Below are 17,629 nucleotides of genomic sequence, written 5' to 3'. Positions count from 1 at the left end.
TGAATTATTATTATTTTTTCTGAATTATTATATTTATTTCTGAATTATTATTTATTTCTGAATTTGATGGGTTAGTTGGTACTCAGATTTATGCAAATCAATCAATTTTGCAATTTTGATGGGTTAGTTGGTACTCAGATTTATGCAAGTCAATCAAATTTATAACTCTGATGGGTTAGTTGGTACTCAGATTTATGCAAATCAATCAAATTTATAATTCTGATGGGTTAGTTGGTACTTAGATTTATGCAAATCAATCAAATTTATAATTCTGATGGGTTAGTTGGTACTTAGATTTATTATTTATTCTGAATTATTATATTTATTTCTGAATTATTATATTTATTCTGAATTATTATTATTTATTCTGAATTATTATTATTTATTCAGAATTATTATATTTATTCTGAATTATTATTATTTATTCTGAATTATTATTATTTATTCTGAATTATTATTATTTATTCTGAATTATCATTTATTTCATAATTTTGATGGGCTGCTTGGTACTCAGAATCATGCAAACCAATAAATTTCATAATTTTGATGGGTTAGTTGGTACTCAGACTTGTGTGAAATGATCAAATTTGTAATTTTGATGGGTTAGTTGGTACTCAGACTTATGTGAAATGATCAAATTTGTAATTTTGATGGGTTAGTTGGTACTCAGATTTATGTGAAATGATCAAATTTGTAATTTTGATGGGTTAGTTGGTACTCAGATTTATGTGAAATGATCAAATTTATAATTCTGATGGGTTAGTTGGTACTCAGATTTATTATTTTTTCTGAATTATTATATTTATTTCTGAATTATTATTATTTATTCTGAATTTGATGTGTTAGTTGATGACTCAGATTTATGTGAAATGATCAAATTTTCAGAAAAAAAAATAAAATATTCAAAAAATATGAATTTTTCAACACAATTACCTCATCAGATATATTTTGCACCAATATTTTTATTTATTTATTATTTTTTTAAGTTGATCGACTTTAATACAGGAGTGTGCATAATTTAGAATCTGATCTCTGTCACAAATGATCTCGATAATATGTTCTCGACGGAGTTCATCTAACTGTTCTTGTGTTAATAAGAAACCCTCGCTTCCGTATTCACCAATAACTAAATTAACGTTAAATTGTTCTGTGTTTTGTGAAAACCATGTTCTGATGGCGTTTTCAAGTGCTTCTTTGTCATGTATAAAAACCTTCACGTGCTGGTACATTATATAATATTTATTGGATTAATTTAGAATCGAAGATTCTTGATCAAAGATCTAAGACTTTACATATAAATTTATCACAAGCTCTTCTCCACGTAGGTCAATTAAGCGATTAAGGTGGTCTGTGAGTTTGAAATTTATTCGTGACAAATACTGATTATGCGTGCGTAAATAAACAGGATTGGTTGGTACTTGCACGATCAAATCCCCAGGGGGAACTTGTGGTGTAAATGTATATAAAATATATCCTTGTTGAGCTTGATTTGATTTTCCAAGATCTATTTGATAACTGCCTTCTATTACGTCACAAACTAGATTAACCACGATTGTCGATGTTATATTAACGATTCCCGGAGATACGTGTCTTCCACCGCCGAGTGGATCATTATTATATCTAAGAACAGTTGCTGGTGGGGCTAGTTTTCTCCACGCATCGAGTATTTCAGAAAAACTTTTCGTGATAAGATCCTTGAGTGATCTTATCAATTCGCCGGTTTCAAATACTGGTAGTGTAACTTTTAATAATTCTGCTTCAGTTATTTTATAATGATCAATGTATGCTTGTTTGATACTATTTTTTTCTCCTGTATCTAAAAAATCATGAGCATTTACTATCTCAATAATGGTCCGATTAAAATATTTAAGATCTAATACAATTTGATTTAAATGTTGTATCGTTACAATGATCTGATGTTTTAGATCGTCATTAGGATACTCCAGGATATAGTTTTTAAACAACTGTGCTAGTGTCGTTAATGTAGTTGTGTATTCAGTTCTAATTTCGTTAGCATATAATCTGAGATATCCTTCATAAACGATAACAACTGAAGTTTCTGTAACATCATAGAAAGAAAACGGTGGTAAAGGATATCTTTTACCATCTCTCAAAGTGTAATAAGTATCCCTAGTAGTCCATGGATACGAATCTCGGTATTCTGGAGTTGTTATAAAACTGGCTTCGTCAGTAAGAAATTCAATTAATTTTGGTTCTGGTGGTCCTTCATGTACCGGGGAAACATTAGGCCAACCTAGTACGGATCTGATTGAAGATTGATGAATATCAACGGCATAATCAGGAGAATATATCTCTACCGTCGAGGACAGCGTCGGCTCATGAATATTAATCGATATTTTTGCTTCCTTTCCTGTTTTTGATTTTATTCTACGTTGAAATTCATCATTAATCTCCTCGATCTCATAACTACCAGTGGGTATTCCAACAACAACCCAGTCAGGTGTTCCATCGGGTTTGTTTTTATTAGCAAATACGAGCGAATTATTTGCTGGTGTACCATTAAATGATTTTGATTTGATATTTGGCCAGCTGTAATATACCCGTAGTTGCGCTAGTGCAATTTCATTAGCGTGAATTGCAGTTGGAAAATTGATATTAAATTCAGGATTAATCGAGCTTACCGAGATCATCGTTGTCTTGTGCGGGGTTGTGTTAGTCACGATCTGCTGGAGTAATTCCGTCATTATTAATACTTGTATCTTTAATACCGATACCTTCGTCGTATATTTTAGTTATCATTGAAAACTCGAAATCAGATATAATTCCATCACTGAGACTTGCTGATAACAACGAGGATAATTTCGAGTATGCTACCGTCGCTGTGTGTAATTTTATTATGTAATAGGATAATTTTTCGTTCGTGCAAGTACATATTTTTTTTGCAATGATATTAAGTACACCTGCAATCGTTGTTGCTGCACAAACAGAAATAGTCACAGCTACTGGTGCCATCATTGTTACCGTGGATAATATTATTCCAGCTCCAGCAACAACAGCGGATACTGAATAAACAATCACGTCGACGATAACTAATCGTCGTCGATATTTTTTTACTTTTTCTGTATATTGTTCGACTTGATCTTTTAGCGCCGCCTGCCATTCACGCGCTTGATTGTACCTGTATTGTGCACCGTCCATATATTTTTATGCAGTAACCAATTGAGGTGTTTCAGCTACAAATTCCAAACACCACCAGTAAGATGTTGCGGTTAATTTCTTATCAGCTGCTTCCAGAATAAATATTTCTTCGGTTCCGCTATTTAATATAACAGATACAACCCCGGAAAACCTGTCGGTGGAATGACGCCATGGATACGTTGTGAAGATCTCAAATCGCGCAGCACTAAACACAGACAGCCTGTACACGCCAGTGACTGTTGCGGTATATTTGATAGTATTATTTTGCTGCGACCATGTTGCAAATCCCGATGATACCGTGCCTACGATGTTTGTGATATGTCCGGGAGTTATTCCGGCTGAGATTTTAATCAGACTGGTTTTATTGACGATCTCAGGAATCCCCGCTACGATGTCTTGCTGTGTTTGTTTAATCGTGTCTAGGTTAGTTTTGATATCAACGAGTTTCATGTCAATGGCGTGCGGAGTGCCGAAGAATTTATCTATGGCATCATCGGTTTTTTGAAAATTTCTCGGCCCGTAACGTGGATAATTTACCGTCTACGGTGTCGACGTATTTTTTTGTTGCTGCGTCTTCGTCGGATGTTTGATCTCTTAAAACTACTATTTTATTTCCGTTCATGCTAAGTTCACATGTCATTGGGTCACCGGTATTTTTTACGCGATCAGCAACACTTTTTGCAATTTCATCTCTGATGGTTTTAAGTGACATACTTGAATCCCTAATTCTGCCGCTGTCAGTAAACACAGGAATATTATCCGTAACTGCACCAAGTACTCGTCGAATTATATCATTCCATTTGATATTGCTTGTTTTTAGTTTACCATGTCGATCTTGAAAAATAACAACCTCATCTGGGTCAACTCCAGCCAGGTTCATAACGTCAGCGAGGTCATCCTTAGTCGCGTACTTTGACAAATCAACATCGCCGGATTTTCTCTTAACGCGTGAAGAAGATCTTCCATAAATATCAACCATTATAATAAGACCTGTTGTTTAAAACGCTTTACGCGCAACGAATCGGTTGCTTGTATAATCATGCACGACTTTATGTGGTGGTTTGGATGATTTTGATATATCGTTAAGTACATTAATTACTTCACGGCCGCATATTGGCGGATCTGTCATTGTTTGTGTGGGTAACGTTGAATACCAAACTCTGGTTGTTGCGTGGAGTGGTGCAACATACTTGATAAATTCAACTGGTGGAGCTAACCCGTACGAATCAAAATAAACGATTCCACGTGGATCAACCGCGTATGATACCCAATGAGTACCAGGTCCAGAACGTTCATCGAGATTAATAATACCTGTTTCGAGTTTGTTTGGTTGTTTTGGTAATTGATCTCGCATGAAAACACCTCTAAAGTTTTTTATTTTTAATCGTTTAGCAGCATCAAGTAAATCAAAATTTGATGCAGGAGCGTCTAACGTGGAAGCCTTAGACCCTTTCCCGAACGAGATCCTGGCAATCTTAAGCCGCGTCCCTTTTTTTGTATACTTGCCCTGTTGCTTTCTTTAGAGCCATTCCAGCAGCTGTTCCAACAGCACCTAACGCGGCTGCTTTTGCTACGGCTGGCGCGGCAGCAGCTATTAATGCTGGTATAGCCGCGAGAAGTGGAAAAATACCACCGGTTTTAACTGAGTCCTTAATCGCACCGGCAGAGAGATTGAGTTTGACGCCTGTTTTTGATTGTTTAGCGCCATTGAAATGTTTAAGCTGGCGTTCTGATAATGATAGTTTATTTTGACCACCCGTAACCTGATCTCGCTTTAGTGATATTTTCATTCCACAGTTTTTTGCTGAATTTGATTGAAGGTTTTTAATCTGACCAGGAGTCAGACTGACACTAACGTGATGATATGACATTTTATGATAAATACTTACCACGCTCCAAATAATAATTAAAGATTTTCCACTGGTGTATCAACGACCCTCATTCGACCACTACCACCTTCAAGTAACATGGCTTTATCGCTAAGTATAACCGCGATTGCTCTGTAATCAACACCACCTGTATTTAATGTTGCTTTAAGATGTATATCAACGACAGATTGTTTTGATAGATCAAGATGCTCCAGTGAAAAATAATAAATCGGATACAACGTCCTGAAATCATGTTGTGATATTTGCAGCCCAGTATCTACATTTTGATCATGTCCCATGAATGACATCAAACGATGATATGCACGTCCTATACGATTTTGTTCATAATTTAGTTGTATATTCTCTGTTGGTTCTTGTTGTCCGTTTATCCGCAAGGAAATATTTGTAAGACCTAGTTTATCAAATATCATGTGAGAGTGAACTTGATTACCTAAACGATCATAATTTTGAAACGCAATAAAAATATGTCGTGGTGCAGAAACACCTTGTTGTGATGCTATATGCCATGTAAACTGACCGTTAACGTTAGTTTGCATACTATCTATGTTTGTTGTCAACCACGACAACAAGGATTTACCACCTGTGTCCATGAAAGAAATTAATTTCTGTTCTTCTGCGATCGTTGGAGTCATTACCGGCATCCACAGTGAAAGTTTCGACAATATTACTTTACCAGCATCAACAACAGGTCTCCACAGAGCATCGTTATCATCACCCTTTCTTACAAGAACAACCGTGTGTCTAGCTCCAAAAATAACCTTTTTAACATTCCTGCAAAATCCAAAAATATGCGATAGTGGAATTGTACATGAAAATATTATATTGTCTCCTAGCAACATATTTCTACGCGCTGCAAATCCCAAGTTGAAATTTTCATTAGAACCATGAACCACTGGCCACACAGGAGCATCAGCGGTATTGGTTTCGTTTCTTGGTCGTCTTATATTATACGGATCGCTTTCAGGGTTATTAGAATTATCTTTCACAAACATCATTGTGGGACCTGCTGATCTTGTATAATCATCAGAATATCTTGCCAGCCATATTATTGTTGTAGCAACGTCTACATCCTTCTCAATCGATTCAATATTTTTTCCATCAATCATATACGTGGCGCTATCAAATAATGCCATGATCCCGTTGTTGACGAAACCAACTTTTACTTGATCTAAGTAATTAGTATTATCCGTTTTTATGATTGTACCTTCTACCTCAATAAAAGCCTCAGCGGGGAGAAAATATCTACTTGTGTCATGAACTTGTAGTTCAATTCTTCCACGTTGACCTGGTGTTCGTGCGTCATAAGAATAAAACTGATAATCACGTACCGATTCATTTTTAAGGACAGGTGCTTCCATGTCAAATGCTGTGTCGGATACGCGCTTGAACATTTTATTATAATTATTTTCGTCTAACACGTTGATTACCGCGTTCGTAAAGTTCCACCTCGGGAAGTTCCACTTCCTGATATTAAACTTGAAATATTATTTCCCGATTCACCGAGTCCCCGATCTGCTAACGCTGCTAGTTTTTGATTTGCAGCTTGATTTATTATTTTACTCACGTCTGCGGGCATAATTTCAGTACTTGCCAGTTTTACCGGTGGTTGTTGTTTTCGTCTTATTAATCGTGCTAGTCTATCTTTGATCGCCTAGAACGCCTTCCCAGCAACATTGATAATTGCACCAGGAGCTTTTTCACGAACAATATCAATAGCTTTCATCGATAATTGTTTTGCAATAGGCGCTGCTTTTGGGGCTAACCTTGTAAATAATCCCTGAATAACATCACCAAGTCCATCTCCGTAAATAACCCTATAGATTGGTAATCGTGAGTTTACCGCTCTGACCGATACGGATTTACGATGATTATTGTGTATGATCATCTTTTTTTATTTACCATTTATCTAATCGCGGTGACTAATCATCAACGAGCTTGTCAATAAGCTCTCGGTAAACGCCAATATCCATGATACCACCTTGAAATAATTGCCGACAAATATCAGCTGCTTCATTGGTTATTTCTGGTGAATTATTTCCTGCACGTTTCCCCCCTATAAGAACTTCTAACCGTGACACGTCATTGAGGATATTATCAGGACAAACAAAACTATTTTCTCCTGATGCAGTCAGAAAACCACTTCCTACAGCGCCAGGAGGATCATCGTCATCCTTTTCTGCCAACATCTGTTCTCTTTCTTTTTTAAACTCCTCAATTGGTTCACTCAATATAGTACTTCGTCGGGCGTATAATCGCTGCATGGGTGAAGGTTTTTGCTGCGGCGAAGAAGATTGTTGTTGTTCCATCCGTTGCAGAGGTGGATGAAGTTGATACTGAGAGAGTTGTTCCTGTTTTAGTTGTTTCATTCTCTCTTTATAAAGTCTTTTTACTTCTTCATGAAGACTTTCGTATTCTGGACCTCTAGCTTGTTTTTTGTTGTAATATACGCGATATATCCATTTAATAAAATTATCATCATTTACTTTTCATGACCAGTTTTTAAAATACCAGGTTTATTAAATATACCAGATAATATCATTTCAGGTAATTTTTCTTTTTCAGTATTTCTAATATCTTCAACAATTCCTTCCTTAAATCTTGCAATCAATTCTAAGTTTTCTCCTGCTGGTTTGGATTCAGATGCATGTTTTTTTCTCACGTCGGCGACTTCAGTACGAAGTTTTCCAATACCTTCAAGTATTTCTTCACCGACAGGTGGAGGTTGAGCTGCAGCTATTTCCCTGGCTATGTCAGGTGGAAGATCTCGTAAAATCTTCTTTGTTTTTTTAGTTCTCGCTGCTATTTTTTCGGTTTGTTCTGGTGTTTGTTTTGATATCGGAAGAAGATCTTCCTTGATGACTGTTGTAACTTTCTCAGTAGCTGCAGTAACGGGCTTAAACAGTTTTTTAGTGTCTTCTTCGTACTCAATTTGTGCTTCTTGCTGCGCTTGTAGATTTTTTTCTAAATGAATCTCTAACAGGAAGAAATTTTTTGATTGCTTCTAATCGTTCTCGAGCTATTCTTGCAGTATGAGATTCCGGATGTACCATTTTATTATAACATAATGATTTAATTAATATAGCAGCAGAAGGGGTGATGATAAAATTAAACTGAATTAAAAAGATATCATTAATATAATGAACAATTGTGCGTGGCTGCGTCAAGGAACCACTAATAAATGTGTTAAAAAATGTCGTGGAGAATATTGCAAAAAACATAATTATCTTATAAAGAAAAATCCTCATGCTGGTCCACGAAGATGTGTTGGATGTAACAACGGCGTTAGAGGATTATATCAGATTTGCAAAAATTGCGGTGGAGATCGATACAGAAGTTTAATGATATATTACAGAAAAAGAAAGAACATAAATCCAAAAATAGAAAAACCACCATCAGAACTTGAATATTACTTGAAACATAAAACAAATAAAGATGAAACAAATAAAGATGAAACAGATGAGGAGAAACGACAGCGAGAACGTGTTGAGAAATATTCATCAAACTTGGTATGGTGGTAAATTTATATAAATTAATAGCAGCAGAGGGGGTGATGACCTCAGTGAAGGCGTAATTGCGTAAACAGCATGTATAATAAACTAGAAAAAATCACCAACGACAATGGAGTAATATTAATTAGAAAAATTCCAGAGATTTTTCTCAGTAAAGTGTCGACGCTTTTTTAAAATCTGTCGACACTTTTTATTTTTCGATCGTTCGTAGGAAGGTTTATTTTCGACGTTTCGACGCTTTTCAGGCAAAGGTCTGTTCACCCCCTCTGCTGCTAATAGTTTTTTTTTTCTGCAATGCTGCGAACATTCAACTATTGCGACCAAAATCACTATGCTTTGCAAATCCTAGCATACATAAATCTTGAATCTATGGGCTTAGATTCATTCATGATTCTCAAAGCTTCTGATATATCAATCTTAGACCAGTACGTTTCCTGGGATTGCAAGTGTTTATCGGTAAAGTCAATGATATATGATGTTGTCGTCAAAATTACTACTTTTGTTTGTAAATTATTTCAAAATTTTGCTTTGGTGTCATGAAAAAGGAAAATAAAGAACAGCTGGTAAAATATGATACACTGGTCAACAGTGAAATCATTACTGACTTGAAAAGGCCCTAATCTGTAGTATTTTGGTGTGCCGAACACGAATATAACCGTGAAAAATTTGTATTGGCTCTCGTTTTGAAGATATTCATATACCTCATTTTCTATGTTTCACTGTGTAAATTTCTCCAGTAGGACTGCAGCAACATCCGGAATAATGATGTAACATTGCATAATACCATCATGCTCACATCATCCACAGTTGATTGCATCATTTTCTGATGCAATGCAATACTAATGCCATGCGGCTGCTGAAGTAAGTTGACGTCAGCAGTGTACTATACATGTGTAGGCCTATTATACTAATGCCAGGCGGCTGCTGAAGCTGACGTAAGCAGTGTACTATATAAAGCCCAATCAGATAGGTTCAGCATTTAAAATATTTTAGACGTTGTGCGAGACAGTTCAAGCTACTGTTACATAAAACTTATTATTTTATCCATTTACGTACAATAAAGAACAGTAATGCCTCGAAAGTGTGTTAATACCGCGGACAATTTTTGCTATATTTGTGGGGAAGTGACATTTGCCAACCAGAAGAAAAGTATCAATTCTCAAGTGAAGAAGGCATATCATCTTTACTTCGGAGGCAAGGTTGGTGACCAAGACAAGCCTTGGGCTCCGCATATATGCTGTGCTACATGTACAACACAGCTTTCACAGTGGTTGAATTGCAAAAGGTCATCAATGCCGTTTGCAGTCCCAATGGTGTGGAGAGAGCCAAGCAACCACCTAAATGACTGTTACTTCTGCTTGGTTCCTCCTCTTTCCGGCGGAATAACGAAGCGAAAGAAGTCGAGAATAGTCTACCCAAACATTCCGTCTGCATTGAGACCAGTTCCACATGGTGAGGGACTTCCTATTCCAGAACCTCCAGCAGAATATTCTCTTGATTCATCTGACGAAGACAAAGGTGAGTCGACCTGTTCTTCTCCTGGTCCATCAGCATGCAGTGATCCAGATTTTCACTGTGGTGCATCATCAACCCCACACAGAATAACACAGGAAGAACTAAATGACCTGATTCGTGATTTGGACTTATCAAAGAACAAGGCAGAATTGCTAGGATCAAGACTCCAACAATGGAATCTTCTAGAAGAAGATGTCACAATTACTGCATATCGAAAGCGCCACCAGCAATTAGAGCCTTTCTTCAGAAAGGAAAGTAATCTGATATTCTGTTCCGATATTGAGGGCCTCATGAATGCTTTAAAAATCACTCATGACCCACAAGAATGGAGACTATTTGTGGACTCTTCGAAACTGAGTCTCAAGGCTGTGCTTTTGCACAATGGAAACATTCTTCCATCTATTCCAGTAGCGTATGCTGTCCACATGAAAGAGACATACGATAACTTAAGGCAGCTACTGAATTCCATTGAGTATAACAAGTACAGCTGGCACCTCTGTGGTGATTTGAAGGTAGTTGCCCTTTTAATGGGACTGCAGCAAGGATATACAAAATACATGTGTTTCTTATGCGAGTGGGATAGCCGAGCAAGGGAAATGCACTACATGAGGAAGGAATGGACTCACAGGCAGAATGTAGCCATTGGAGAGAAGAATATCCAACACCCAGCTCTGGTTGAGGCTCAGAAAATCTTGCTACCACCCCTTCACATCAAACTAGGTTTGATGAAGAACTTCGTGAAAGCCATTGACCGGACTTTGCCAGCATTCCGATACCTGCATGAAAAATTCCCTCGACTCAGCGAAGCAAAGATTAAAGAGGGAGTTTTTGTGGGTCCTCAGATTCGAGAGCTTTTCAAAGATGACCGGTTCAACAACTTGCTGGAAGGTGACGCGAAACAAGCATGGAATGCTTTTCGCCTAGTTTCTACAAACTTCCTCGGAAATGTTAGGGCAGAAAACTATAAGGAACTAGTAGAAGACATGTTGATGAAGTATAAGAAACTTGGCTGCAATATGTCTCTAAAGATTCACTTCCTTCATTCCCATTTGGATTTCTTTCCTAGCAACTGTGGTATTGTTAGTGATGAACACGGCGAACGTTTTCATCAAGATATCACAACAATGGAACAAAGATACCAGGGAAAATGGTCCACTACAATGCTGGCTGACTACTGCTGGACACTCCTCAGAGATGCTCCCGAACAGCTGTACAAGAGACAGGCGAAGAAATCTAAGATGTAGTCAATGACTTGATTTTTTATAGGTAGGCTATTACAGTTGACCTTTTACTATTGGAATGCATTTCGTTATGTAAACATTAATTTCTTGCAGATTACAAAAAAACTAGAGCCAATTTTGCAATTTGACTGTCATATTCGTGTTCAGCACATAAAAATTGATAAGAATTGACTAATTTTATTTCAGTAACATGACTTTTGTAAAAATTTGTTGTCCAGTGATATCAATGGTACCAGTACGTTAGTTAACTAGAGTACAAAGAATTCCTCACTATTATTGGTACAGCCACTGGACTATGCAAAACAATGAGAAAAGCTGATGGTGTTCAACACAGTAGAGAAATATCACTCACCCTGGATGTTTAGTCTTGTTTTTCTTATCTGGTAGATACAAAACAAACATTATAATATTAAACAAGGTTGTCACAGAATATAATGTCTGACCTTTTTCTGATTAATTTTAGAGTTTCTGTTTGGCAAGCAACATTAAACTGACACATCTGCCAAAAAGACAGTCTTCATAAAGAACATTTTTCTTAACGAAAGGTAAAACAATAAACAGTGTCACACACTGCTCACAAAAAATATTGATTGGTTATATGAATACTTTCTACATCTGTATAAAATAATAGAACATGTTGATTAGTTTTAATATAATGACAATATATGGTATCACATTGAATTTTGCCCTACTGAAGACAGTTACAACTCTAAGTCACCATGTATCAAACATTGGTAAAAAATATTATCATTACAACTAAAGTCATCGAAAAGAATCTAAAGAAATAAATAACTTACATTTAATTTTTGTTTCCAGCATTCAGTATTAACAATCATATAGCTCCTGTCAATCTTAACAATATTAACAACCATACAGCTCCTGTCAATCTTAACAATATTAACAACCATAAAGCTCCTGTTAATCTTAACAATATTAACAACCATAAAGCTCCTGTCAATCTTTAATTGTAGCATAATGATCTTGACAGCACATTAAAAAAGGTACACTATTGAAATTTTGGAAGTTTTCCAAACAAATCTCCATTTCAATGTAACAATAAGTAAATGCTTTGAATGTAAATAAATACACATACTTCCATTTACAGGGAGATATCAGCAAATGTTGCTGTCAAGTAAAAAACCGAGTCACAATGCTGTCAGTAATGGAAGCATCTCAGAAATTTCAGAGAAAGTTTAACATGCTAAATCTGGTAACAAAAATATTTTCAAATATGTTTGAGTGAAAATGTTCACAAGTTAAGTGGCCTTAAACCTTGAACCTGAAAATATGATATCATTACCAGACAATAACTCATCAGATAATTGTAAATAGATACCCATGTGGTAAATCTGGCTATACTAACATTTAACAGGGAAAGTACTGAAAGACAAACAATGATCCCACAACTTCCCAAAAGAGATTCATGGTACTTGTGTTTTGGGGGAATAAATTATTTGTAAAACTTTACAGAGCATGTTGCTTCTCATTCTTTTCTATTACTTATATTAAGACCATAGAGTGGTAATATATCATAAGAAGTTATTTAGCAAAGGTCAAATGTAGATATGTCAATCCTTTCAGAAAGAATAGAGAACAGTAACAATAGGATTTTCAAGATGGCCGCAGTGGTGGCCATATAGCATGTCCAAACCATACTCATTAGAACCATCTAGAACATGGGATGAATGTGTTTAAAATATCATGGGAATTGTCGGAGATATTTAGTAGGAGTAGTATTAACAAACTTGTTGTTGTTGTTGGTGCTGTTGTAGGGTTTAATGCCATTTTTTTGCACAAGATACGTTATACATGGCGGCCAGAATAAATGGTGGAGGAAGAACCTGGGAAAACCCTGGAAAGAACTACTGATCCACAAGAAAGCAAACTTTTGGTAATGAATGGGCAAATAAAAGACTATACCACAAATTCTTGTGGTCTATGACCAGTAGAGCTAATTAATAATCATTTATCTCTTCTCTGACACCATCAGAAGTCATAAATATTAAGGAGATGGACAAATGATATCTCTAAAAGCCATGGTGGCTCAGAGGTTAATGTGCTGTTCTCACAGCTGAAATGTTGAGGATTGCAAACCCTACCATTGGACCAGTCTGGGTAAGTTACCATGTTGTAACCCTGGGCAAGGCACTTTGCTCCAACAGGCAACAGGCACTAAATAACCTACAAATATTAATGTGCCATTAAGCACCAAAACAAAGCAAATGATCTCCCCTTAATTTATTAATTTATATAATCTTGCAATGTTCTTGATTTTGAAAGAATTTCAATGTCATGTATATTAAGATGTCATCATGAAGGCCATCAGCTATTCGATCTTATCATTTAAGTAAAGGGATAATGTCATAAATACTTGCTTTATTGCTCAGCAATTCCATTGTATTATGGTGTGACAGTTTTAGTGATATACACTGTATTTCTGAGAACTGACATTTTCAAGCGTATACGTATAGTTATCTCCACAAATCACTTAGATTGAAGGGGAGTGTCATAGTGAACTTTGCAGTGTGACCTAAACTATGTCTTTTTCACACTTCTTGATGAACAACACTGTTCATTTATCACAATGTGTCAAAGTCAATACTTGGTCTTACTGAAGTTAAGGCAAAAGTTGTGTCCTACACTTGAGACACAACCCACCACCTTTCCTCTACTTAGCTAACAGGATCCTCTACTACAAGAACATGTGATGCAACTCACATAGGAATCAGGTAGCTTCCTCTCAGGTGTTCTTAAGACATGCAGAAAGCATATGCATTGTTTATTCTACAACCCTGGATGTGCAGGGAGATAAGCTGGATGATAGATGACACACTGTACCATACCAGTGGCTTACATGGCCTAGAATAGAAATGAGCCCAATAATATCATGTGTCTGCTGGATGATAGATGACACACTGTGCAATTACCAGTGGCTTACATAGCCTTGAATAGAAATGAAACCACCAAATATAATGTGCCTGCTGGATGATAGATGACACACTGTGCCATACCAGTGGCTTACATAGCCTTGAATAGAAATGAAACCACCAAATATCATGTGTCTGCTGGATGATAGATGACACACTGTGCCATACCAGTGGCTTACATGGCCTTGAATTGAAATGAGCCCACCAAATATCATGTGTCTGCTGTATGATGGATGACACACTGTGCCATACCAGTGGCTTACAAGGCCTTGAATAGAAATATGCCCACCAAATATTATGTGTCTGCTGGATGATGGATGACACACTGTGCCATACCAATGGCTTACAACGCCTTGAATAGAAATATGCCCACCAAATATCATGTGTCTACCTGAAGAGGGTTTTGCTTCATTTTGCTCTAAGGCCTTTGTCATGACAAAACTAGGAGTAAGTCCAAAAAGAGTAAAATTGTTTTTCAGAAATTCAAAGAACTGCTTAAGCTGCCTGAAAATCTAAACAGGTCAGGTAATCTAACTTAAAACTATATTAAAATGTATACAATTTCATGACTCAAAGACCAATAATTTTAGTACAACTGACCTACGATGGATATAAAGCAGATATACAGATGCTGGGACCTACAAATGGAGAGGAGAAAGGCAATATGTCTGCTTCTGTTATCAGTGTGCTTATTTTCCTGATTTTACAAAAGTACTGATTACACTCAATCAATCAAGTTTTGTAAACTTGCACTATTTTCAGATAAATGTTTTTCTTTGTTTTTATGATTGGGCATAGTAAATTCAGAACAGGTGTCACTTGGTACCCAATTGTTTTATTGCTGCAATACAAAAACTGATGACAGAAATCCTGTGGACTAGTAAACAGACAAGGCTGCTCAATAAGTACTGAGAATGGTATGCTCATTATGTGATTTCTCCCACCTGCATCAAGTATGTATGTATGTATGTATGTATGTATGTATGTATGTATGTATGTATGTATGTATGTATGTATGTATGTATGTATGTATGTATGTATGTACGTATTTTTTATATGTATGTATGTATGTATGCATGTATGTATGTATGTATGTATGTATTTATTTATGTGTGTGTATGTATGTATGTATGCATGTGTATATGTATGTATGTATGTATGTATGTATGTATGTATGTATGTATGTATGTATGTATGTATGTATGTATGTATGTATGTATATATGTATGCATGTATGTATGCATGCAAGTATGTATGTATGTATGTACGTATGTATGTATGCATATGTATGCATGCATGCATACATGTATGCATGTGTGTATGTACATGTGTATGTATGTATGTGTGTGTATGTATGTATGTAAGTATGTATGCATATGTATGTATGTATGCATGTATATATGTATGTATGTGTTAATGTATGTGTGTATGCATGTGTGTGTATGAATGTATGTATGCATCTATGTGTGTATGTATGTGTGTGTGATTATGATGACATCACATTTAGAAATGAGTGTATGTATGTGTGTATGATTAGAAATGAATGATTGCAAGGCAGATTTAGTAGCTTTATCTCATACCTCATAACCCTTAACACCATTGTGCTTTTCCAGTCGATGTAAGAATATGATTTTCTAATACTTAGGACTGTCATATTAAGAGTATGTCTGTTTTTTTTGTGTGGAAAGTGAATTTGAAAACATCAGGTTGTCAGAGAGTTTTCAATACAGTGCAGGATTTAAGTAGAGCTGCAAATTTATGCAGAACAAATGTAGTTTGTATTCAGTATCAGGCTATGATGCCTCATTTCAACCATCAGAGAGAGAGAGAGAGAGAGAGAGAGAGAGAGAGAAAGATGTTGATGATGTTGGTTTAAAACTATTTTTCAGCACATGATAGACTATACATGGCAGCCAGTATAACTGGCGGAGGAATAAATGAAATGAGTGTATGTATGTGTGTATGATTAGAAATGAATGATTGCAAGGCAGATTTAGTAGCTTTATCTCATACCTCATAACCCTTAACACCATTGTGCTTTTCCAGTCGATGTAAGAATATGATTTTCTAATACTTAGGACTGTCATATTAAGAGTATGTCTGTTTTTTTTTGTGTGGAAAGTGAATTTGAAAACATCAGGTTGTCAGAGAGTTTTCAATACAGTGCAGGATTTAAGTAGAGCTGCAAATTTATGCAGAACAAATGTAGTTTGTATTCAGTATCAGGCTATGATGCCTCATTTCAACCATCAGAGAGAGAGAGAGAGAGAGAGAGAGAGAGAGAGAGAGAGAGATGTTGATGATGTTGGTTTAAAACTATTTTTCAGCACATGATAGACTATACATGGCAGCCAGTATAACTGGCGGAGGAATAACCCTGAGATAAACAGAGAGAGAGAGAGAGAGAGAGAGAGAGAGAGAGAGAGAGAGAGGAGTTGAAATTAAAACAATGACAACTGACCAGGTGGTTCTGGTGGTTTTTCTTCATGTTTCCCAACTATAAAAACAAGGAAAACAAACTGTAATATTTTCTACATGAATGGCACATCATAAGGCCTGAAACTCTGATTAAAATCACAAGCCAAATAATTTGTATGGTTCTGAAGTATTATTTAGTATAATATTCTTAACCCTGAACTGTGTAATAAATTCATGATGGCCTTACATTCTAGATACCGAGCAATGATGATCAAATATGTATCACACACTATTAAATGCAAATATGGGGGTTCCATTGTTTCCTCAAAAGTTGTTAGAGTGTCCAAAAAATCAAATTGTTACAATGGTTTTTCTGTTCTTGTTGTAAACTACTGTGCATCTAGTCAAGTCAAAGACCTTATGAAGTATCACGTTTTTCTAACTTATAACAAAATTCAATGAGGGTATGCACACGCTTATGCTACATGGTGGTATTCTTATTTTGATTTCAGAGCTTCTACACTTTCTAAACCTCACAAACTATTTGAAATCCTTGATGTAATAAAGTCAGAAGCAAGCATAATTAAATCTTGAAAGCTCTTGAACACATTTAGATTTTTGATGTAATAAAGGAACTATCATAATTAAATCTTGAAAGCTCTTGAACACATTTAGATTTTGATGTAATAAAGGAACTATCATAATTAAATCTTGAAAGCTCTTGAACACATTTAGATTTTGATGTAATAAAGGAACCATCATAATTAAATCCTGAAAGCTGCTGAACACATTTAGATTTTTGAGATAGATGATGTTAAAATTCACATGTGATTCTGGATATCAGCGTGCAAAGTTACAGCCACTCCACAAACTGCCTTTCTAATTATCATTTTCCAACAAACATTAGTAATCAACATCTGCTGTAACAGAGCAAGTATCTATTTATTAAACAGGAACCCACAAAGGGACTG

At 35.9% G+C, this 17,629-nt stretch overlaps 1 protein-coding gene across 2 annotated transcripts in view; it reads right to left on the bottom strand.

Annotated features, from left to right (window-relative positions):
• LOC149782429 (uncharacterized) overlaps positions 1–17,629 on the bottom strand; it is a 178,421-nt gene that overhangs the window by 31,153 nt on the left and 129,639 nt on the right. For both annotated transcript variants that reach the window (XM_089934876.1, XM_089934875.1), the window contains exons 12-13: positions 16,702–16,737; positions 11,666–11,693 (exon numbers count right to left, since the gene is read on the bottom strand). In XM_089934876.1, coding sequence (XP_089791002.1) covers positions 11,666–11,693; positions 16,702–16,737 — 64 coding nt within the window. The remainder of the gene's footprint in view (positions 1–11,665; positions 11,694–16,701; positions 16,738–17,629) is intronic.

Source organism: Sinohyriopsis cumingii, chromosome 15, assembly GCF_028554795.1.
Source record: "Sinohyriopsis cumingii isolate HCF-2022 chromosome 15, ASM2855479v2, whole genome shotgun sequence".
Lineage (NCBI taxonomy): Eukaryota > Metazoa > Mollusca > Bivalvia > Unionida > Unionidae > Sinohyriopsis > Sinohyriopsis cumingii.
The sequence above is the reverse complement of the archived record's forward strand: the minus strand, read 5'-3'. Positions and strand labels throughout refer to the sequence as shown.